Below are 25,614 nucleotides of genomic sequence, written 5' to 3'. Positions count from 1 at the left end.
TCACCAGTTTTTGCAACTTCGTTGAACTTTCAGCGGAAGCCAAACTCTGAGAAGAAAAGCAAAGAAACTATCATAGCAAAGAACAAGAATCGATCGTAGAAGTAGAATTGGTCTTATAATAGCAGCATAGAGAGAAGAAGGAGAGAATAGAGAGGTTAAACTTGTCATTTCATTTTTTGGATTGTTTTAAGTTAACACCGTTACTGTAGAGGGAGATGGATGTGTATTTTCAAATAAGAGGGGTTGAGTTAAGTATTGGAAAACTTACAGGGGGTGCCATGTAATTTACCCTATTATAAATAGTTGCTCTAGGTCCCTATCGTCTGCTAATCCCATAACGTAACTTTTACTCACGAGAATTATTATGGGAAATTGAGTGGGAAAGACGACAGAAGACTTAAGGCTGCAGGCAATAAGGATTTTAGAGAAGCTTGGGAGATTGAAGATTCACATCTTGATTAAGTTTCCTCACCATCTCTTGTGGATCTACTGCAAACGACCAACAAGTATGTGATTTAATTATTTACATTCTTAAGATTGTGTTCTAGCCATTGTCAAGGAGTGAGATAGGAAATGATCAAACGAAAATCCTAACAATTGGTATTCAAAGCCACTTTCATGATGCTAAGATCAATTGATCCCAAATAAGGGTGTAAAATTGAAATTTTTTTTCCCAAGGTTGAAAATTGTGTAAACTCCCTGCCGAAATTTTGGATTTTTTTCTTGGGATTTATGCAAATCAAATCAGCCAAAAAAATTTCGGAGTCAGGCGGGAAAGAGGACCATACAGATGGAAAGGTCTCATCGCAACGGTCACATCGGTATGTGGACCGTCATTGGACTCTGCCAAATGCAATGCTTGAAAAATTACGTGAAATCACGCTCTTGAACTGGTGGTGGCGGGTCGTCGCCGAGTCAACTCAAAAACCCTAGCAAGTTGACTCAGTGACACCAATTTTACCTGGGTCAAACCGGTTTGGGTGACTCGAAGATAAGGGTCCAATCAACAAACCCAGATACCCGTTGGCCAGACCCATTCGACCGTTTACCAGGATCCGACCCAACAACACAAAAATGTGACCCGACTATGAACTGGTTTGGTCTGGTCCAACCTGACCTAGTTTGGTCTGAATAGGACGGTTTGTATAGACCCGAATCGGGTCACGAGTGAAACCACATGCCAAATTCTAGGAGCGTGTGGAGGGGCTTTTTGGGGTGCGGTTGTTTCTAGGTTGTTTGGTTGTTCGTGCTCTACATTCTAATATGTGATTTGGCTTAGTCTAATTTAAAATAGGCCTCGATTTTTTTGATTTTATGTTATTTCTACCACTTTAATTGCTTATTTGAGTTATTTTAAAATATTAATGAGCAGGGACTAATAGCAAGGCTGATATGACACATAGTTAGAGTACAAAATTGAATGTATACATGATTGATTATAAACCCTTTTTATAATGAATGTAAATTTCCCATTTTGCTACAATTTTGTATAGTTGTATAGTGTTATGGTAGGATGAGATTGAACCCACCAAGGTGGTAAGATATTATTCCACTGTAGTACATATGATCCAAGGTTTAAAGTATAGGTAGCACAGTGGATGGTTGATCACCCAAAGGTGATGTCAGCAAAGTAAATTGAATGTATACAAGTAGGAAAAACCCTAATCCTGAAGTGACTAGTCACCCAAAGGTGGTGGTCTCTTTGAAAGTTAGAGTGGTCCTGCAGTATTTTGCAAAGTAGATGACTGATCACCTAAAGGTGATTTCATCAAAGTTTTGAGAAGACCATAACATTTCAAGACCAATAGGTTAGGAATGTGGACATGGTTGTAACTCTTATTTGTTAGATAGTTTATTTTGTTGTAACTAGCATGGATTTTGGCATTGGTTAAATGTCTCAGTTATAATTTTATGATTTGATAAGAATTAGCAATTAATTAGATATTTTACCAACAAGATGTCTTCCAGTACCGGTATTTAACCCTAATTTGGTGCGAGGGAATTCCCGATAGTCTTTTTCAACATTGCTTCTGCACCACTAGTTAGCATCAAGTATTTTGCATTCAAAATCATTTGTTTGAAACTTATCGGGATCATGGTAGGGTAGGCTAAGTGGTTGTGGGGTGAGTCCTTCTTGAGAGAGATATATGTCCATCCATCCATGTCCTGTTGTCATAGTTGCCAAGGGATCACAAACTTTAGCGTCTATAAGGGTACCAAGGTGTATATCTCATGAAAGAATTTAAAATGTTCTTGAGAATTCTACGGTATCTTTTTGGGCCCTGAACCAAAGAAGTCTTGAAAAATCTTGAGAAAAAATCGTGTTTAATTGGTTACCTCTTCAATGGTGCTCCATTGACCAACAACAGTTCTGACTGATTTTTTGTTTAACGTCACTTTATATTGCCAACAACAGTACTGATTTGATCTTCTGTTTAACTGTAACACCCCACTTCCTATACCAAGAGTAGTGTGACTAGGATGTATGCAAACACCCTACCGGACCTCTAGGATCATAGAAGCAGTAGCTCGACTCACAGTCCACAATCACATAATCATATTCAGAGCAACGGAAGACAAAATATAGCAATAAAATCTAGAATTGGAATCTACCAAGTGATATCATATTGTTTATTTGTGTGTTCACTATCCATTTTTTTCATTCAATGTTCCATCAATACATAAGTATTATAACATTAAAATATACATCAATGTAACAAAAAAGTGAAATATTCATCAATGTATTAAAAAGAATGGCAGGATCAGTATCCTCTATCAATGTGCCACATAATCACAGTCATCTCATACACAACCAGCCTCATGTCCCTCGAGGTCCGGTACCCACCAATCATCGCTAACGTCAATTATAGAGAGAATAACATTTGTGCTTGCTAGCATGGGAAGAATTGCATTACAATCTAAAATGAGGACACCACATGGTGTGAGCTTCTCTAAGCCCAATGACGAGCTAGAACATGCACGCATACACACATAGTCCTTGAATGCACTTATACATGAATGCATGAATGAGTTCATTTTAATTTCCACCTAAGCAACAATTCTGAGTCTGGGAGTAATATACTACTGTAACACATTAGGTAGTATCCCTGTTCCCATAATAGTACATTGATCACCCAGCGATATCAAACCCTAGTTGTGAACGGAAGTCTGTCCTCCCCGGATGCGTCATGGGTTACCCAGCAAGCCCCAACAACTCTGTCCTAGCGTTCGGTCCCGGAATTGCCATCAGTCAGCCAAACTCGGCCACCTCTAGCAATAATCACATCGTACCGCAGAAAGGGTATCTCAAAAAATGTCATCAAGCCTATCCTAGTGGGTTGTCCAACACCTAACCCTCTGTCCACAAGGGGTCGTAGTACTAGGTCATGTCTCATCCAACCAACATACATCTACATGAATAGTGGCGCATGCATATGCATATACCAGAGGTCGAGATCATAGTAACGGAATTCCCATTGGCCACGCTATCCTCCCATCTCCTCTAATATAGACACACATATATAATAAGTACGACGAATATGGAACCAGAATTCCCATCGGCCACACTGTAACCCATTTCCAATGCCTAATGCAACATAAATTTTTAATGCAATAGTTATATAAATCAAAGCAGTTAGTACAAAAAATACGGTATCGGAATTCCCATCGGCCACACCATCTAACTAAATGCATATGACCTAATTATAGTATGGCAATCACAGGCCTGACATTCCCCTCGGCTCCCGGTTCTCATTTCCCACACAACCATCTCAACCATCATAACATATATGATTCAATGCACATAAAATAAATTCTAAGAATCAAGACAAATTAGGCATACATAATGATAGTTAGGAAAGCATTTAAAACACAATAAGCATGTTGAGTATTGCATACCTAACAAACAAGCATAGTGAGGGTTGTAAGGTAATAAACACAACATGCAGAGCTAGATTGAGCATACATCATTTAAAACGTGCATGGGTGCACATACTCAAGGTCCATGTTGTAAACACTCCGTAAATTAAGCCAAGAATCCAACCCACTCACCTAGTCTTCACAACTTTGCAATTCGATCCAAACTTTGGTTCTCGTGTACCCTCACGACCTTCCCATAGGTTGTAGTTACTCTAAAAAGTCAAGTTTAGGTGTGCATTAGATGAGTACTATGCCCCCAAAGTCTATTCCCTAAATGGTCCCTTGAGAGCTACTAAACTGCTCTGTGTAGTAGGTCAAGCAATTGGTCGATCTTTTTGTGGCAGATGGAGTTATTAACCTTTCCTGCAAGGTTTTGTGACATGCGGCACGAGTCTAGATTGCTATATTTTTAGCTAGGGATGGAGCATCCTCCTACCCTAAGCTCACATGAGTTAAATGGGGCTTGTGGGGAGTCTTCCCACACGCCATGGGACCTAACCTAACCTAGGTTTGCCTCCAACTCATAGAGAGTTGACTCAATCAAGGTCAAAGGCCTAGAATCCAAATTTTAGGTCATTTCTCACTAATGGTGGTTAGGCATTCAATGGGGTTGAGGTTGGGGTGGTAAATGGAGTTTAATCACTCCAATAGAGGTTCCTCACAATGGCCATGTAGTGGCCCTTAGGATAATACCCCAAAATCCCAACAAAACCCTAAAACCTAGCTTGAATAAATGAGAGAAGAGAGAGTGAGTGTAGGAGCCCACCAAGAATGACCAAGAGGTGAGGTGGATGTACCAAACTCCCCTTCTTTCTTCCTTTCCTTCTTCTCCTCTTCTCCACCAATTTCTCTACTTTCTTGAGTTGGGGTTTCAAATAAGAGAGGTGAGAGCCTCATGTCTATTTATATACATGAGAACAACTATGGCCTATTTGGCTGATCACCTCAAGTTATCTCATTAAACCACTTTAATCTTATTTTTAACCCATGTGGGCCCACAGTCTAGGCATCACCAAAGTTATGTTGACATAAGCACATATCCCACTTCATGAGATCATATGGGGATGGGTCCCACTCCAAGGACAGGTTGGCCTAAATAGCCTGTGTGGCAGATCCATCTGGCAGGTCACTGGGATCTACCACTTGGCTCTATTAATACCTCCTAGTTAAGTCATTTGACCTCCGAATGAGTTGGGACTTTCTCCGGTGCACTCGTATACGCTCAAGGACATTAATGCCATGGTTCATATGCATCAAACGCCATTAGCTAACATGCATAGTTAGGTTGAACAAGTCATGGCTAGGTACTTACCACCAGTCATCCAGAAAGTGCATTCGAGTATCTTATCCAACTCTCTTCACACCATTGACATATGCAAAGAGGGTAGTCGACAAACCTTCCACAATCGACAAATCCTCCCATCCACTTATCAATGAATCTATCTTCAACAGGTTCTCTCGTTACCTGGTCAATGATCTTATGTGTCAACTTTATTGTTATAGCCCATAAGTCTCTGGTGTACACAGTTATCGAGCCTACACACAAAGTTCAAATTAAACCTAGTTTGGGCACGGGTGTAACATCCCCTCACTTTATAAGAAATTTCAATCCTCGAAATTTGATGTACTTGTAAGTCCGAATAAGTGAGGGTACTTTGCTTATATCTCACTTTCGCACTCCTAAGATGCCTTTTGATCGGAGCAATTACTCCACCATACTTTACAAAGTAAAAAGTACGATTGTGGAGATTGTGCTCCTTACGTTTAAGAATCTCTTTGGGAAGTACTTCATAAGTCATGTCGACAACAAGCTCAGGTGGCTCCTGAGTCAAAACATGTGTCAAGTCGGGAATGTACTTCCACAACTTCGATACGTGGAATACATCATGAACCCCTGCCAATGATGGGGGCAGTGCCAATCTGTACAACACTAGTCTGATCCTGGCTAAAATCTTATATGGTCCAATGAATCTAGGACACAACTTTCCCTTCTGGCTGAACCGCATCACTCCCTTCATTGGCGACACCCAAGAAATACTTTCTCGCCTACTATAAAGTCTAGGTCCTTCTGTCTTAGATCAACATAGCTTTTCTATCTAGACTAAGTTGCCTTGATTTGGTCCCTTATCAAGTCTACCTTTTCACAAGTGGCTGACATCAACTCAGGGCCCAAAATATGTCGCTCACCAACTTCAACCCAGTACAATGGTGTTTGGCACTTCCTACCATTCTGAGCCTTAAAGGCTGTCATGCCAATTATAGCCTAATAGCTGTTGTTGTAGATGAACTCAATGAGTGAAATGTTCTCATCTCAACTACCCTTCAAGTCAATGGCACAACCCATGAGCATGTTCTATAGGGTCTGAATAGTCCTTTCTAACTGCCCATCGGTCTGCGGGTGAAATGTCATGCTAAATTTCAGTAGTGTGCCCATGGCCTTCTGAAAATCACCCCAAAACTTAGATGTAAATTTAGGATCATGGTTGAAAATGATATTGATTGGGACACCATGAAGGCGAACTACATTATCCACATATAATTTGGCCAACATGTTCATTAGAAATGTCAATTTCATCAGGATGAAATGGGCTGTCTTGGTCAAACGGTCGACAATCACCTAGATAACATCTATACCTCTAGTTGTACGAGGTAGTTCGATGACAAAATCCATTGTGACGTTCTCCCACTTCCATTCTGGAACAAGTAATGATTGTAACAAGCCATGTGGTCACTACCTCTCTACTTTAACTTGCTGACTTGTGAGGCACTTTGACACATACGTCGCGACATCATCTTTCATTTTGGTCCACCAGTAATTCCTCTTCAGATTTTTGTACATCTTGGTATTGCTGGGATGTACAGAATATGATGAACTATGCACTTCGTCTAAAACCTACTTCCTCAAATGTTCAACACTTGGTACATATAATCTGCCTCTAAACTTGAGGATTCTGTCCTCGATCAAGGTAAAGTCCGGATCATGTTGTTTCTCTACCTGAATACGATCTATCAACTTTTGTAAAGACATGTCGGTAGACTGGGCCTCTCTAATCTTCTCCACAAGTAATGGTTGTACCACCAAAGCTGTAAGCGACATGGTGGCACCTTCAATCAACAATTCCAAGTCCAGCCTCTTGGCTTCTTCGATGAGCTATTCACTAATAGCCAATGATGCCAATGACATTGTTTGTGATTTTCTGCTAAGTGTGTCAGTTACAACATTAGCCTTCCCTGGATGGTAGTGAATGGTGTAGTCATAATCCTTCATCAGCTCTAACCATCGCCTCTGCCTCATAGTGAAGAAGTATTTAAGGCTCTTTTGGTCGCTGTACAGTCCACTCTTCTTATAGGTAATGGTGCCAGATCTTTAATGCAAATACTACCACCACCAACTCAAGGTCATGAGTGGGGTAATTCTTCTCGTAGTCCTTCGATTGTCGTGACACATAAGCAACAACCTTGCCATTTTGCATTAGCACACAACTCAACCAGTTTCGAAGTGTCACTATATACTGTCATTCCATTGGTACCGATTAGAAGAATCAACATTGGGGTTGTGACTAACTTCTTTTTCAACTCCTGGAAGCTCTTCTTACTCTCCTCGGACGACTCAAATTTCACACCCTTCCATGTCAGTCGAGTCATAGAGACTGAAATGTGTGAGAAGTTCTTTATAAACCTTCGATGGTATCCGGCAGTCCCAAAAAACTATGGATCTCACCAACATTCTTTGGCACTTCCCATTAAAGTATTGCCTTCACCTTGCCTAGGTCAATTTTAATACCCTTATTCTGAGACTACTTGCCCCACAAAACCTTTTATACTAGTAATTTATACATTAGAAAACATTTTATATTAGTTGCTTAAACTTGTGAGAACAAGACAAGACAATTAAAAGGTGTCAAGTTCTAAATGACATCTAGATGTATTCAGATCCTCTACGGCATGCTGCCCATAGCGGCCATAGCAGCGCACACACAAGATGCGGCGCAATGACCGCCTTACCGCTGCCTAAGCGCCTTGTCCGAGCGGGAGTAAGGCGGTCATTGTGCCATGCCTTGTGTGTGCGCTGCTATGGCCGCTATGGGCAGCGTGCCGTGGACGATCATGATCCCATCCAGACAGGCCTTTAATTAATTTTGTAGTATAATGTATTTTTTTAGGTGAATTTTTTTGTAAAAGGTATAATGTATTACATAATAATGTATTACTTCAATACCCTTCTAAGTCTTTCCTTGCGCACTCCCGCGATCTCTGTCGCTCTCCCTGCAGAGGGAGAATTCGAAAGAAATAGATAGGGAGGTTTTTTTATTTTTATTTAAATTAGAAGACGTAGAAGAGGGACAGAATATTTTCTATCGAGTTTAGAGTATCGATTTATTAGTTATTTGATTTTGTGGGCGTTTTCAGTTTCTAGGGTTTCTGCGCGTTTCTGGTCGTTGAAATTATAAGGTTTGAAGAAGAAGATCCATGGCCTTACAAGGGCAGGGAATCGACCCTGCCGTTCTTGACGATATCATTAATCGGCTTCTAGAAGTCCGATCTGTCAGACCCGGAAAGCAAGTTCAGCTCTCAGAGGCTGAGATCCGCCAGCTTTGTGCTGCTTCCAGAGAAATCTTCCTCGTGCAACCCAATCTATTAGAACTTGAAGCCCCGATAAAGATATGCGGTATGTTCTTCTCTCGACTGCTCAACGGGTTCCGGTGATTGATTCATTTTTTCCCTCTGTTTTTACTCTTTATGTGGGGCCTGGTCGTGTAACTGGAGTTCGAAGCTCTGAGAAAGGGGGAAAAGGGGGATCTTTGTTGTTTCCTTCAAATTTTGCCTATTATTGGTATGTTCTTCATTTATCGGTTGGTTGATTTTCCATCTGATTAGGATTTGGAAGAACAACTAATGAAACTAAGCTGGAATGTGGTTCCTTGGAGTGTAATGCAGGTGCCTTGGCCATTGCGTAGGTTCTTACATGGAATGGATCAATCACTAGAAGTATTATACTTGTCAGATTGCCCATGCGATTCTACAGTTTGACTAAGAAAGAATTAGATTTTAACAGGCATCATATTCTCTTGGTTCCTGTCAACTGGTCATACACATTCCTGCACGCACAGGCACACGGAATGTAGTTGAGTTTGGCAAGTCTGCAATTTATTCTCTAGAACCTTAAATCACTGGGCAGAACCAGAACTACAAAATGCTGGTGAAATTTGTTATGAACACTGATGAACATTGCTCAACCCACACTGATCTAGGCAAAGTGGTAAAAGTTGCTGCTAACCAACATGGGACTAAATTTGATAGATGCGGATGGGGAGAAAATAGGGAAGAAGATAGAATAAGGAGAGAGATAAAGATAAAATGTATGAGATAGTTGGCCTTACGGAGGAAGCCATGACCTCTTGGCTTTATAGAGGAAGCCTCCCACTATACTCGCTAGAGCATTTGCTTAGGATTTTTCATTCATTTAGGAATATATTTAACTTACAAGTAGTAACTACTTAACTACCCACTACAATAATTACACACTCCTTCACTCATATATAACTACTAACTACACTCTTCCACTCAATAATAACTACTCACCACTACTTAATGAACCAATTACAACTCCTCCCACTACCCATGTATTACAATACTCATACATGTAACATTCCTTCCCTCTTTATGTTGTTTGTGCTCAAGACCATAAGATTGATTTGTTTCTCCCTCTACTGGCGACAACCCTTGCTAATGAATGAGGGCCTATAGAACTACTGGGAGATTCCCTTAAACTAGGTTACCCCGTCCAATCTTCTTCTTTAGGAGTGAGACATGGAATACATAATCAGTTTGAAATCCGTCGGTAGGGCCATCCCTGGGCTCTTATACCAAATGATACGTGCGTGGATGTGGGTGGGGAGAAAATATGGAAGAAGATAGGAATGAGATAAAAAAAGAAGATAAGGAGAGAGATAAAGAGAAAATGTAGGGGATAGTTTGGTTTTATGGAGGAAGCCATTACCTTTTGGCTTTATGGAAGAAGCCTCTCTCTTTACTTGCTAGAGCATTTGCTTAGGATTTTTCAATTCCCTTCCTAACGTACAAGTAGTAGCTACTTAACTATCCACTGCAATAACTACACACTCCTTCCCTGATAGATAAATACTAACTACACACAGTCTTCTACTTGTAGATAATTACTTAATGTAAGACTAGAACCAGAATAGGTCTAATCCTAGGCAGGATAAAATAGAAAATCTCTAAAGAACAAGAAATAGAGCAATGGGATCCCAAAGAGAACAATGGGATCTCAAAATTGGTTGGAGAAGAATGATGAGACCTCAAAAGATAACTAAAAGAAATAATCCCACCAAATTAATAACCTGTTGAAGTAGCAATGATATTGATGTGGTAATCTTCAAGAAATCGATGTGACAATCAGTTGAAAGAAATCCTAGTAGCTTGTAAGACTCTTGAGATCGATTTGAACAAAATTAGGTTTGGATTCAAGAACTGATAGAAGAGGATGGGGGAAATGGAATGGGGAAAAGTTGGGTTGGCTATCTGAGTCCGGGCATCTCACCCATCCTATCTTAGGTTTTCACAAAGGCTCAAACCAATATTCATTAATCAACTTCGCGTACAATGCTGGCCTCCCGTACAAACTTATATAAAAGACTCAAAAATAGACTTGGAGACAAAAAAAAGAAAAGGCCTAACTCTATCCTTAACTAATAAGGTAACCTAGATTCACTAGGAAAGTGAAATAATAAAGAAAACATACTCAAAATAGGACTCTAACTAAACAAATGAAGTAAATCCCGTTTTCCTACTTCCTACCCATATTTTAGGCTCATTAAATTGGCCAATTACAAAATAAACACATAGACTCAAGTCCCAATACATACATAACCCATCCCACGGCTTATTTCCAATAAAATGAGCCCTAAGTGACTTATCTAAATCATTGCTCACCCGCACTTACGTAACCATATACAACTCCTCCCACTACCCATGTATTACAACATCATACTGATGTTATTCCTCACTGTCATCTCAATGACTGCCGTTTTATCAAGAAACTGCCCTTTCAGATCAAATTTTAAGATCCTTCCCTGGCTCTTTATTCTGTAATCCAATATCCCTCTTCTTGTCTTCTCGTTGGGTTTTTCTTTACCGACCCTTTATGCTTCATATTACTGCTTCAAGTAATATCATTCAATGAAATAGCATCCTGTGATTCGTTTTTGATAGTTTTTGGAACCCATTAAATGCCATTTTTTGTGGGTGGAGAACTGGGGTTTTCCTGATCAGTGAGAAACACTCTAAAGCCAGTAAGGGTACATAGAAGACAGAGAATGAGAGATGTTAGTATTTCCTGTAGTGGGGATCCAAATGTCAAAAATAAACTGTTGCACGTTTCACATTGCTAGGGTGGGTTAAAAAATGGGACCTACTGTATAGGATTTCACAATTGAGAATTTGCACCAACAATTGGATTGGCCTCATGTTTGAAAAATCTGATGATGTCTTCAATAATTGTTATTCAAAATTTTGATTACAAGAAATATAAAAAGAAAATGCAAGAAACACAACAAAGATGAGTAATTGCTTATGGAAAATCCTTAATTCTTTGCAAAATGCTATTAACTATGGGATTCTTAGGTCTATGATTAAGTGGATCATGTCCCCTCCCCACACAAAGTAATGCAGGCATAGTCCAAAAATTGGTTTTAAGTTTTTGGTATCTGGTTGCAGGCTCTTTTTTTTTTGTGTGTAAGCGGTATCTAGTTGTAGGCTTTTGTTTTAAGTGTTTTATTTGTAATGATCCTAATTATAAGCCCAAATTTTAGGTCCATAAGGGTACATGAGATTAATTTCTTTAGTTTTTGAATTAGATAAGGATACTTATTAGCTAGATAGTGTTCTTTTTGGAGTTATTAATTTTAATCTAGTCAGAGTTAGTGTTTTAGTCCATTAGGTTACTGACTATTCAACTCAACTCAACTTAACTCAGCTAGTCAACTTTGCCTTATCCCAACTAAATGGGGTCAGCTACATGGATCCTATTTCTCCAATCAGCTCTATTCAAAGCCATACAAGATTCCAGTCCTAAGTTATACATGTCTTTCCTTGCCATTTCTCCTATGGTTATTTTAGGCCTACCTTTTGCTCTTTCAGCTCCTTCAATTTGAAATAAATCACTTCTCCGCACTGGAGCATTCAAAGGCCTCTGTTGCACATGTACATGCCACCTCAGATTAGTTTCTTGCAACTTATCATGAATAGGGGCGACACCCAGGTTTGCTCTATTTTGCTCATTATTTATTCATCTTTTCAAGTTTTACCACTCATCCACTTCAACATCTTAATTTCAGCTATATTAAGTTTGTTTAAGGCTACGTTTGGTTGAAAGGGAAATTAAAGGGAAGGGAATGGAAAATTTTCAAATAAAAAAAAGAAACTTTTGTAATCATTATCCCATGTGATTGTATAAATTACTTAAATTTCTTCCCACATTTAGTAATGATACATTTTACATGTAATTTTTCTTTTACTTTTTAAACCAAAGGGAAATGGATGCAAAGTAAAGTGAAATTTAATTACGAAATATGGTATGATTTGTAATTAGTGATATAGTCACATGGGGTAATGATTATAAAAGTTTCTTTTTTAAGTATGAAAATTTCACTTTCCTTCCCTTCCCTTCACTTTAATTCCCCTTGCAACCAAATGAAGCCTAAATGTTTTTTCTTTACTGCTCCACATTCAGTCCCATACGTTATTGCTGGTTAAATGACCAAGGTTCTAAAACTCGTTTCAGTAGACCGTTTCTATTAGACTGAGACAACCGAAATTTCGCTGAAACAGTGTATTCTTGGGCAGTCTATTTCAGTTGGCTGTTTCAGTGGCCAATTAACCATAATAGGCTTTGATACTTTGGGGAAACCTCGTATTAGCCTATATAAACATATGTAAGCCTTATATTGCAAGAAAAGTCACATAAAGTGGTGTTTTGGATTTATACCCTTGGTTGACAGCAAACGTTGAACTCTATTGTGTACCTTATGTAACATTGCCTATTTTACATATTGTTTTAGTACTAGAAGACAAAATAGGTAAGTAAAATAAGTAAATTATGGACCATGAATGAAGAAATATAATATTGAATAATTGTTTATGAAATAGTACAAACTATGAAGTACAATTAACATAAACACTAAAGTCCCAAGTCTCCCAAGTCCCAACAATACTATAGTGTTTGCTAAGTGCTAATAGGAACTATGACGTGCTAGATCGAGTCCACTCATGGTCCGATGGAGCCGATGTTCATTTTCTTTCAACTGCCTGAGAAATGCATGCCATGTCATACTGTATGAAAAGAAACACGCGTAGTCCTCCACAGCTGTCTTGTAAATGACTTCATCTACATATGGTCTTTATTGACCTGGAAAAAGCCTATGATTGAGTCCCTAGAGGTTTAATCCGGCATATTCTAGTGAAGAGAGGAGTGTCGAGTAAATATTTGGATGTAATTAAAGATATGTATGAGGGTGTGTTGACTACTGTAAGATCTGTGGGAGGTCAGGGCAAGGAATTCTCAATTACGATTGGGTTACATCAGGGATCGGGTTAAGCCCTTATCAATTTGCACTTATTATGGATGACTTAACCAAGAGCATTCAAGACGAGATCTTGTGGCATATGCTCTTTGTCGGGGGTATCGTTTTGGTGGATGAGACAAAAGAAGGGATTTACGCTAAGTTAGAGCTATGAAGATCAACCTTGGAAATCTGATGGGGTGGTTACATGGATCCAAAAAAAGAAGGGATTAACGCTAAGTTAGAGCTATGAGATTATGTTCCTATTGAGTTTGGTGGATCAATTACTAACAACAAATTGGATTCGAGGGCATCGAGATAGTCACTACTTGCTGAGTGAAGCCATGAAGTGGAGAATCCTACCGGTCGACTACAAGCAGCGAATGCACCTCAAGTTTGCGTAGCTGAGGCAGGACAACATGATAGTTGAGGAGTACCTGGCGCCATATTGTTTTATCAAACCACTGGATCTGATTTTGAGTGGGATGAGGAGGTATTAGTGGCCTAGTTTTGAAACTGTTTGCATCCTCAGATCAGTGCGACATCCTATCGACTGCCTAAGTTAGGCTAGAAGGGATTAATGCTAAGTTAGAGCTATGAGATTATGTTCCTATTGAGACTTGAAGAAGGATATGACTTCAAGAGTCTCACCCCAAGCTTAGGCTAGTGTCTCACCAATCACCCCAGCCTCTCAATAGGAATATAATCTCATTGTAGCTCAAGCGGACTGTTTAAATCCAATTGTTTTAAACGGATTGAGATGAAACTTCTTCCTACAAAGAACCTTCCCGCCATCAAGCTCAAGCAGACCGCCAGATCATTTCTCGTCAAATGAGTTGACTCGAATGGGATCCTCAGTATCCATCCGAACTCGACTCCGTCGTGTTCTTTTCAGAGGAGGTGAGCTGATGCAGTTGCCTTAGCATGGTTGGACTGGAACGACCCAAATGGAGATGCAACGGGTCTAACCTGGTTTTCTGCTCTAAAGGGGATGGTAGAGTAATCTTTTATTTGGGTAGGTTACATAGGATATTATATTGTGTTTCCAATGTGAGTTTATTCTAATTTTTTAAGTAGAGTAGGTTTCTATTTTGAGATGTCTTTTCTTCTTATTTATATGATGGACAATTGATGAGAATTGCATAAACTGAAATAGAAAATTGAGTTAATGAAGTGGTTGCCTATTGATGTGTGCGAGGGCTTGCTGGCCGTGAACTCTTCCCTTCTTTGATTTCCTTTTATCTCCTCTTCCATGTCAGATTGGTTTAGACCTAAGGGGGAACAAATAATTTGTTCTGCCCTTGTTCTCCTTCAGGTTGTGAGCGTGAATTCCCTACATGGGGTAACTTTAACTTTAGTGCCTTGGCTTCTGAAACCATCTCTGTTGAACGACCCTTCTCTGAAAATTCAATCATGACTGGTTAATGTAGGGTCGGATCACCAAGGACCTAGCCCCAGACAGGATCATCTTGAATAAAGTTTAGGGCATGAGATCTCTACTTAGTTGTATGGTCTTCACACAAGCGTTTGGGCCAATGGGGGAGCACGTCTGGGTATCTACCCAGGGGGCAGAGGCATCAATTCACGGTGCCTTGTGAGAGGGCATAGGAAACACCACCAAGTAGAGATATTTTTCCCTAAAGTTTAATGCTGATTTGATCTTCAAAATACTAGGCAACAATTGATGAACTTGTAGCGGATCACACAATGAAATCGATTGAAATAGAAACAAAGAAGAAAATAGAAAATAGAGAAGAAGGATAGGATTGGATCGAGTATCCCACTCTCTCCCGGGTTTCTCACCCATGACCTCTCACCAATGGCATCTCACCACACTCTCTCACAGAGCAAAGCACAAAGCTATTTTCTTTTCTTTTCTCAATCTTATTAATCAAATTCATGTACAAGGTTGTAGCCCCTTATAAACTTACATAGAAGACTCAAAAACAGACTCAAACACTAAAAAGGAAAGGCCTAATACAATCCTTAACTAATAAGGTAACATAAACTGACTAGGAAACTAAAAAAAGAAGAAAGAAACAGAATCAAAACAGGGCTCTAACTAAACTATTGAATTAAATCCCGTTTTCCTACTTTCTACCCATATTTTAGGCTCATTAAATTGGCCAATTACAAAGTAAATCCATGGGATAAAAAACCCAACACCTACATAACCCAACCCAAAGCATATTTTCAATAAAATAAGCCCTTTAGGTAATTTATTTGCATCAATTCTCCCCTGCTTGAAAAAAGTTCAACCTCGAATTTTGCAAAATTGAAGAATCAACTTTATATGGTGAACATCTCTATCTTCAAACCATAACAGTATTCAGACAGCTTGTGGATGTTAGGAATGTAGTCTTCAAGGCATGAAACTTTCTCTTCAAAAAACTCTGGTGGCCTGTCGAACTCTATGTGCTCGACTTCAAAATCAGCAGTCATGTCCATGGGGTCTTCTACAATTGTATGTTAGACCTCTTCAACCTCTGATGCAACGTGGAGCTCTTTTGGTTTGTTTTCCTGGTGGTTCTCAGTTAGTTTAGATGATTCTTCAACCACCTCGTTTACTGTAGTGCCAAGTTTCACATCGTTCACTGCCTCAATTTTGCTTGCTTCAAATTCTTCAATGTAAGCCTTGACATTTGAAACTTTAAGGACTGACTTTTCCTTGTTGACTGATTTTTCTAGAACCTCTTCAACATTAACCTCAACTTCATGTTCTGGTTCACTAATTGAAGGTTTCTTCTCTTGTTGCTCTTCCATCTTCAAAACCTCAACAACTGCTATGGTAGCATTCATTGGAGGTGGAGGGCAGTAGGGACCAAATGTGACTTTAAATGTTTGCTCAAAAGAGGCCATTTGGTCTATTAGTTGCTTCATGCTCTCTTCAAGTGTAAATGCCTTTTGGTGGTAATCTTGTTGAAGGGATAACTTTCTGTGGACATATTCCGGCAGGTACTTGTTCTTCAACTTGTACTTCATCTCTTCTCAAGTTGATGTAGCTCCAAGTAGGAAGAAGAAGAAGAAGAAGAAGAAGTCCTGAACTTAGGGTTTGATTAGGGAGCTGTAGAGTAGGTTTATTTGCTAGTATTCTCCATAGTTAGCTTTATTTTTCTGTTTTTAGATTGAACCGGTTTAGAATTGGTTGTATCCAATTTGTTCAAGTGATCCAGTTTAAGTTAATTAGTTCTTAACTTAAGTTAGTAGGGGTATCTTAGTCAATTTACTATTTTTAATTAGTTAAGTTAGATTTAAACCTCTTCCTTCCACGATTTTGTGAAGGAAAAGACCTTAATTTGTAGTAGGACTTGGCATTAGCCATATTATAAATATAATAAATCGTGGAGGCTCCCCCACAATTGAATTTTTGAAAAACAAAAGACTGTTTGCTGCTGCTGCTGCTGCTGCTCCAGCCCCTTGGAGTGTTGCCTTGTGGATCTATCAAGGAAGGACAGGTGGATCTCTTGTGACTCCTTACGCCGTGACGGCTTGGAGGTTCTCTCTTTGAAGGTGGCTCTATCCTTCATTGTTCAAGCTGCTGCCGATGGAATCCTGTGGTTAGTTTGAATTTAAATTCTGTTTTCCATTCCTTCTCCTTCCCTATTCAATCCCCTTTTAATTTCTGTTTTAATCATCTAAACCCTAACTCCCTTCATTTCCCACAAAACCCTAAAATAGTCTAAAATCCCCACAGCCTGATGTCACCATCAGAACCAGCCCATATTTGGATCGAACCTTCCCCTCCCTGTTTAGTAAACTCGATCTCAGTCCCAGTTCTCATAGCCCACTTGAAACCCTAGTTTTGGTAATTTTTCCTAATTTCTAAAACCCGAAACCCTAATCCTAATTATGCCGGAATTTTAAACTCATCCAAATCATAATATTTTATATCAAAATAATCCCCTAGACCTGCTGATTATTACCATTTATGACATTTACCCCTAACCCTAGCCTAAACCCTAAATTTGCCCTAAACAGCCTCAAATTGCCTAATCGAACCAGCAGCCCTTTTTTAATCCTATTGCTTGGCCTCTAGTGGGATTTTTCTCCTATCTAGAGTTACATTATTTTGGTATCAGAGGCATGGTTGAACATGGCAATCCAGTGCACAATACAGTGCTGCCACATCCACCAGACCCTATGGCTGCTATGATGGACTTGTTCCAAAAATTTTACTGCTGAACAGAGGGCTGTAACTGAAGCCCAAAAGGCTGCTGCCGATGCCATCATAGCTAGGGTGCAGCGATTAGAAGAACAAAGGGTTCCCCTTGATAGAGACAGCAACTTACCTATAGAAGAAGATAGGTACCAACTCCATTCAGTGGTACAGAGGCTGCCCGATAGAGATGAGAGCCCTAGAGATGATTACAGGGGTTATAGAGATGGACCCAGAGGTCACAGGGACAGAATTAGGACTGACCGAGATGGCAGGGATGGTAGAGATTATTATAAAGGTCGTTGAGACAGACCTAGAGATGCCCGTGAGCCCTCTCGGGAACACATAGATTACCACCGAGGCTACAAAGACAGAGATAGAGAAGACCGGGACAGAAATAGAGGTCGCCAGCCTACTTTTGAGGAGTATATGAGGTCCTACTTCACTGGAGACCAGGGCCCTAATTGGCGCTACACAGACAACCAGAAGGTGAAGCTTGAGCTGAAAGAATTCGATGGTCACCCTGAGCCCCAGGTATTTTATGACTGGCTTGCTGCAATAGATGATTACTTCGACTGGTATGATCTGTCTGAAGAGAGGAAAATGAAGTTAGTCCTTGCTAAACTTGTCGGACCAGCATGTGAGTGGTGGAGAACCACTGAAAGAGAGATGGACTTTGATGGTACTGCACCCCGCACTTGGGAAGACATGAAATACGACTTGAGTAAGCAATATTTGCCAGAGCACTTCAGGTCTCAGCTACAGGATCAATTTAACTTCCTCTGCCAAGGGACCAAGATTGTAATTGAGTACATGAGGCAATTTGATGCTCTTTCTTCTCGCACTGACATTAGGGAGGAAGGCATCCAAATGCTTTCCCAGTTCAGGTTGGGTTTGTCAAGTGAGATCAACAGGGCAATTGGGGTGATTGACGTTGCAGACATTCGAGATTGCTTTGAGAAGGCCTTGAAAGCAGAGGAGCTACTAGCTTCAAGTAAATAGCCGGGTTCTACTTCCAAGCCGGCCTATATCAACACTAGTACCTCACGACAAGATCCCTCTATAGGCAGCACCTCCCGCCCTGCTGTTCCTCCACGTGTTGATGATAGGGGCAAAGCTCCTACGGGCCGTAATGACCCTTTCACTTGTTACCACTATCAAGACAAGGGGCATATTGCTAAGGACTGCCCACACAAGAAGAAGCCTATCAAAGGGCGCACATCATAGTCATGCACTCCCTCTTGATAATGAATATGATGTGGCTAATTATTTTGATGATGATGATATACGAGGTGTTCATGTGATACTTCAAGAGGCTGCTGCCCAGCCAGAGTTCCAGCATTCTTCATCCGTCAAAGAGCTGCTGTCCGCATACATGCTTGAACCATCCGCTGAAGATGAACTCAAGAACCTTGATCCTGATTTGGAAGACCATTATATGATCTCCAGCCATTCATCGGAGATGAATGCTTTCAAGACGGGGAGAGTTGATGCAGCTCCAAGTAGGAAGAAGAAGAAGAAGTCTTGAACTTAGGGCTTGATTAGGGAGCCGTAGAGTAGGTTTGTTTGCTAGTATTCTCCATATTTAGCTTTATTTTTCTGTTTTTAGATTGAACCGGTTTTAGATTGAACCGGTGTAGAATTGGTTGTATCCAATTGGTTCAAGTGGTCCAATTTCAGTTAATTAGTTAATTAGTTCTTAACTTAAGTTAGTAGGGGTATCTTTGTCAATTTACTGTTTTTAATTAGTTAAGTTAGATCTAAATCTCTCCCTTCCACGATTTTGTGAAGGAGAAGACTTTAATTTGTAGTAGGACTTGGCATTAGCCATATTATAAATATAATAAATCGTGGAGGCTCCCTCACAATTGAATTTTTTAAAAACAAAAGACTGTTTGCTGCTGCTGCTGCTCCAACCCCTTGGAGTGTTGCCTTGTGGATCTATCAAGGAAGAAGGACAGGTAGATCTCCTGTGACTCCTTACTCCGTGACGGCTAGGAGGTTCTCTCTTTGAAGGTGGCTCTATCCTTCATTGTTCAAGCTGCTGCCGGTGGAATCCTATGGTAAGTTTGAATTTAAATTCTGTTTTCCATTCCTTCTCCTTCCCCATTCAATCCCCCTTTAATTTCTGTTTTAATCATCTAAACCCTAACTCCCTTCATTCCCTACAAAACCCTAAAATAGTGTAAAATCCTCACAGCCTGATGTCACCATCAGAACCAGCCCATATTTAGATCGAAACTTCCCCTCCCTGTTTAGTAAACTCGATCCCAATCCCAGTCCTCACAGCCCAATTGAAACCCTAGTTTTGGTAATTTTTCCTAATTTCTAAAACCCGAAACCCTAACCCCAATTCTGCAGGAATTTGAAACTCATATAAATCCCAATATTTTTATATCAAGATAATCCCCGAGACCTGCTGATCAGTACCATATATCACATTCACCCCTAACCCTAGCCTAAACCCTAAATTTGCCCTAAACAACCCCAAACTGCCCAATCAAACCAGCAGCCCTTTTTTAATCCTATTGCTTGGCCTCTAGTGGGATTTTTCTCCTATCTAGAGCTACATTACAAGTCCTAGGTTCACATCTTCCAACTCTGAGTCTCTCTTCATGGAATTTCCACCATTGTCTAGCACGACCCATCATTCGGAACTAAACAAACCTAAATGATGAGGACATTAGCCAAGGTTGAGAATTTAAAGTATATCAAAGACTAAGACGGCGACGCAGAGATCAACCTACTTCAGTCCAGTTGTGGATGGATGATGAGTTTAGAGGCTATAGTATTGCTAGGTGGAACAATCGAATCACCAAAACTGGCCCCATATTGAAATCGATTTATTTTTCTGGTCTTCGGTTATATTGGTTCGATTGGTTCAGCCCCACATGGCCACTTGCGATTCATATTAGTTACTATGATATTTTTACTTTTACTTTTTTACTTAGTAGATTTTATTCTCTTAGGATTTGTTGGGATGTAATTTTATTTCTTTCCTAGTTCATTGATTAGGAATCTTATTTCTTTCCTATTTTATCGATTAGGTTAGGATTTCTTTTATTCTTTTAGTCTATAAAAGCTTGTAAGGCTTCGGCCAAATCAGATTTGATGAATTCCGAAAAATACTTCTTGGACTCTTCTCCAACGACTCTGTCTCCCATCGTGCAGCACTCTCTTCTTCTCCTCCTCTCTTTGTCTCTTCTTAGTGTGCTAAGGTAAGTCGATCTTCTCTTTTTCTCCCATTATCTTCTTCTATTTTCTTCTACTTCTTCTTCCCCACCTACTGTTGTCCATGAATATTATCTCCCACCCCCACGATTTTCAGAATTAATTCTCCCTCCCCTGTTTATGGCTTTATTAACTCTTACACAGTTTTGAGGATTATTTGCATTGAATATCTTGCTGTTTCTTTATTTATTGGCTGCATATTTATGACCTAACATGGCGCCCATTGTTTTCGGAATTGTGAATGAACTTGCCCTCAATTTGTATTATGCTGCTCATGTTCCCTATCCCTATATTTCCCTATTGATGCTATGTTAAGTTGTTGCATGTTAGCTAGGATTTCTATTGTTCATTGCTTCATTAAATTCTGTCTTTTTGTTTTTTTTTTTAATCTCCTTGTTTAACATGTATGTTGCTGCCAGTCGTTGTTTACAGCTCATCCCTAAGGTTTATTCATTTCAGTATAGCCTACCCAACCGGCCTTTGTAGGAACCCCAGTCTCTATGTTTTTCCCTACATCACTAAGCTTCGGCTCCTCTGCTGGGTTGTACCAGCCAAAATAGTCCTCTAGAGAATCCAACCAATCAAGAAGAACAGATCCCTCTGTCCAACAAAGTAAGGTACTTCTGACTTCATCTTCGTTGTATTAACATCAACCCTAGGAGGTGATGGGCTCTGATACCAAATAATGTAAGGCTGGATCACGAAGGACCTAGTCCCAGGCAGGATCTTATTGAATAAAGTTTAATGCTGATTTGATCTTCAAAATACTAGCCAACAATTGATGAACTTGTAATAGATCACACAATGAAATCGATTGAAATCGAGTATCCCACTCTTTCCCGGGTCTCTCATCCACGGCCTCTCACCAATGGCATCTCACCATACTCTCTCACAGAGCAAAGCACAAAGCTATGTTTTTTTTCTTCTCAATCTCATTAATCAAATTCGTGTACAAGGCTGTAGCCCTTTATAAACTTACATAGAAGACTCAAACACTAAAAAGGAAAGGCCTAACATAATCTTTAACTAATATAACATAAAGTGACTAGGAAACTAAAATAATGAAACAAACAGAGTAACTATTGGAAAAATCGTGGGTTAGAAAGAGAGAATGAGAGAATAGAATGTTATGTTTATTGATAGGTAAGCCCCTCTATTTATAATAGAGGGGAAAGTTACAAAGGATTGAACTAGGCGATGTGGGACTAAACCCACATAGCCAACTGTAGACATAATTACCCCTAACTGGCTGTCTCTATAAGAGCAGCCGCTTAAAACTAATAACATAGGAATAAAACTGCCCCAAAAGGACCAAAATACCCCCACGGTATTCTGGATTACATATTTCAACACTCCCCCACAAGCTGGATTATACAAATAAGAGAAAAAGGAAAATCCAGCTTGAACTAAATAAAAAAAGAACTCCATAATAATGCTAACACTCCTCCTCAAGTTGGCGCATACAAGGTATTAATGCCTAATTTGAACAAAATGGGAAGAAACTAAGTTGCAGCAGAATCCAGCTTGATAAATGAATGCAGCTCCCAAATAAACCTTCAAGAACTTGAAAAATAGATCTTCAAAACCTGGGCAGACTTGATCAGCAAACTTTCACCAATCTTCAACAGCTGTCCAGTGATGAATCTCTGACTGATAATCTTGAAGATAAGCAACTAGGGCAGCAAGCAGCGGAAACAAATAAATCGGGCAGCAGAAATGATCAACCCAACTGTAGAACCTCATATAGGCAGGCAATAACCAAACATCTTCAATACTTTAATACTTCAATCTCCCCCTTACGGCAAACTCAACCCAATAACAAAGGAGATACCCAATGGCAATGGTGGAAACTCTGATCTTCTATGTTTTGCACCAAGTGTTCCTGCAGGTTCTGCTTCTACAATGTTTGTTGGTGTACTGTACATAATTTCCCCGCACATGTAGTAGTACACGTGGACATAACAGAGATGATGTAAATGATAGGGCAAAAGTATTATATTCCAGAATTTTCCAAAAAGTGCTTAGGGTAATGGAAAGAGAAGAAATGGCAATTTAGAGAATGCTATAAACTTCCAAGGTGGTTATGGGTATATGCCAAAGGTATGATATGAGAGGTGGTGAAGTGAAAAGAAGCAGTGGGATAATGAATTATGGAGAAAAACAATGCAACATAGAAATTGTCTACCATCTTCAAACGATCAAACAAACATTTTTTATGGAAACTCCTGCAGGGGAGAAACACCTAACTCTAATAGTCAAATCTGTAAGTATACAGATCTGATTTGGAGTAAGGAAAGACTCTAATCTTCAAGGCTTGATCAATCTTTAAACAAGGAAGAACAAGTGTGCAAAACTCCAATTTATAAACTCTCACATGCTAAATAGAACTGACGAAGATATCTAGACATAATTGATGTAATAAGCTTCAACAAAAACTTGGATAAGATCTGAATTAGTGAATAATGCTAGGATCAAGCTCCAAAAGTAAGCTGGATATGAACCAATAGAAGAGCTTCACACAACTGAATAGGTTCATAGTTGCAACCAATAACCTTGGAACACACTGTTGTAATCCCAAATAAGCTGATCTCCAGGGTAGTAGATTCGAGTCTTCGGCAATGAAAGAAATTCGATCTCCAATAGAAGGATACTCAATCTCAATAATAGGGCAGCAGTAGTCCACATAAAGGTAGCAATATCATGTCAACCAGTCATGCTTACAGAAGCCAATCAATAGAACCAGCAAATATAAGATAATAACTCAGCAGATCCAATAGGTAGTTTAAGCAGCCAGCCACATAGGAATCAGTAAAATAGGTTGATATTTGGAAAAATCGAGCCATGAGATGAGCCTGAATTTTTTTCAATAATAAATCCATGATTGATGCTGAAACTTGGGTCGAATACTCCTCTGATGGTGATAAAAGTCCCCTAAAAAAATCAGCAAGATAGGACATCCCTTCCCCTAAGATCGATTAAAGTCAGGGTTTTTAACAAAACCCTAAAAGTTGAGATCGATTGTGGGGAAGGGGGCTTGAATGGTTAATGAGTGATGGAGAAAAAGAAAAAAGGGAAGTAGGACACTAGAATAGGGTAGTAAGGTGCTGGAAAAGATAGTAAAGGGAGCTCCAATGGTGGAAGGTCAGTCTTCTATGATGATAAGGTTCTGATCTCCAAAGAATTCTGGGAAACTCCAAATTGCAGAGATGGTTCCAACAGTTTTTAATAGAAAAAAATAGATATAATGGAGGAGGGCAGCTACTAAATCATTGGATATTATATTTACCTCATTAGTGCTGCCCCCTTACAAGGATGAGAAGGAAAAAAAAACAGAAGAAGGAGAAGCCGAGAAAGAGTTGAAGAGATGGAGTAGGGTTTTTTCTCTTTTTCTAACCTAGATCAGACCTGCTCTGATACCATGATGGTTGAACCTTGGTATACCATGTTGGAAGAATCGTGGGTTAGAAAGAGAGAATGAGAGAATAGAATGTTATGTTTATTGATAGGTAAGCCCCTCTATTTATAATAGAGGGGAAAGTTACAAAGGACTGAACTAGGCGATGTGGGACTAAACCCACATAGCCAACTGTAGACATAATTACCCCTAACTGGCTGTCTCTATAAGAGCAGCCACTTAAAACGAATAACATAGGAATAAAACTACCCCAAAAGGACCAAAATACCCCCACGGTATTCTGGATTACATATTTCAACAGTAACAGACTCAAAATAGGACTCTAACTAAACTATTGAAGTAAATCTTGTTTTCCTACTTTCTACCCATATTTTAAGCTCATTAAATTGGCCAATTACAAAGTAAATCCACGGGATAAAAACCCCAACACCTACATAAGCCAACCCAGAGCTTATTTTCAATAAATTAAGCCCTTTAGGTAACTTATCTGCATCACCGGTATCTACCTCCTGGCTTTGAGTGTAGATCTGTTATTGGGTTTTCTACCTCCTGTTTTGGGTATCGGTTAAATGGAATCCGTAGGTCTATTAACTTGTGACCCCACACCTGAAATTCCAAGTCGATCAGTGGTTGGATAACAGAGCTCGATTGATTCTTTTCAATTCTGGTTTTATTGCCTCAAACAGTTGCAGGTCCAACTCTCATCTCATTCTTCCCACCTATGATTCCGATTATTGATCATTGTAATATTGGCTGTAGTTACGAATTAACCCTAGGAATCTCTGTCAAAACATGGTGTGATGCAGGTGCACTGCCTAGGACCGACACAAACCATTTGGGTATCCATGTGATGATGAACCGGGTCCAATTGGGTTTTTGAGTTCAGTAGAATATTTAATTTATTCATTTATTATTTATTAGGTTTTTAATTAGTTGGGATTTTATCTTGTAATCTTTTATTTTAAATGGGCTACTTAGTGGTAGAGTCTTTTCCATACTTTAGTTTTAATAGGCTAATTAATAGTAGAGTTGATTTAGGAATTTAATTTTCAGTTTTAGTTTATAATTAAGAGTTTTAATTTTCTTTAAATACCAGTTTGTAACCATGCAAGTGGCAGATTTGATGAATAGAATTTTGAGTTTTGTTTATTGCTACCGGTGACGTACAATGCCTTAGCAATGGTTGTGTGGCCATCTTCTTCTTCTCCCCCCTTCCTCCTTATGCGATTTGTTCTCTCTCCCCCTGCAACTCTTTTTTTTTTCTTTCAGATTCCCTTCTCCCCTACTGGCCATCCACCATGGTGGAATGAGTG

At 39.5% G+C, this 25,614-nt stretch overlaps 1 protein-coding gene across 1 annotated transcript in view; it reads left to right on the top strand.

The window, feature by feature from the left end:
- The first annotated feature begins 8,232 nt into the window (after positions 1-8,232).
- Positions 8,233-25,614, top strand: part of LOC122652257 (serine/threonine-protein phosphatase PP1-like) — a 52,091-nt gene continuing 34,709 nt past the window's right edge. The window contains exon 1 of the mRNA XM_043845949.1: positions 8,233-8,587. Coding sequence (XP_043701884.1) covers positions 8,389-8,587 — 199 coding nt within the window. The 5' untranslated portion in view covers positions 8,233-8,388. The remainder of the gene's footprint in view (positions 8,588-25,614) is intronic.

Source organism: Telopea speciosissima, chromosome 2 (genome assembly GCF_018873765.1).
Source record: "Telopea speciosissima isolate NSW1024214 ecotype Mountain lineage chromosome 2, Tspe_v1, whole genome shotgun sequence".
NCBI classification, from domain to species: domain Eukaryota; kingdom Viridiplantae; phylum Streptophyta; class Magnoliopsida; order Proteales; family Proteaceae; genus Telopea; species Telopea speciosissima.
The sequence above is the reverse complement of the archived record's forward strand: the minus strand, read 5'-3'. Positions and strand labels throughout refer to the sequence as shown.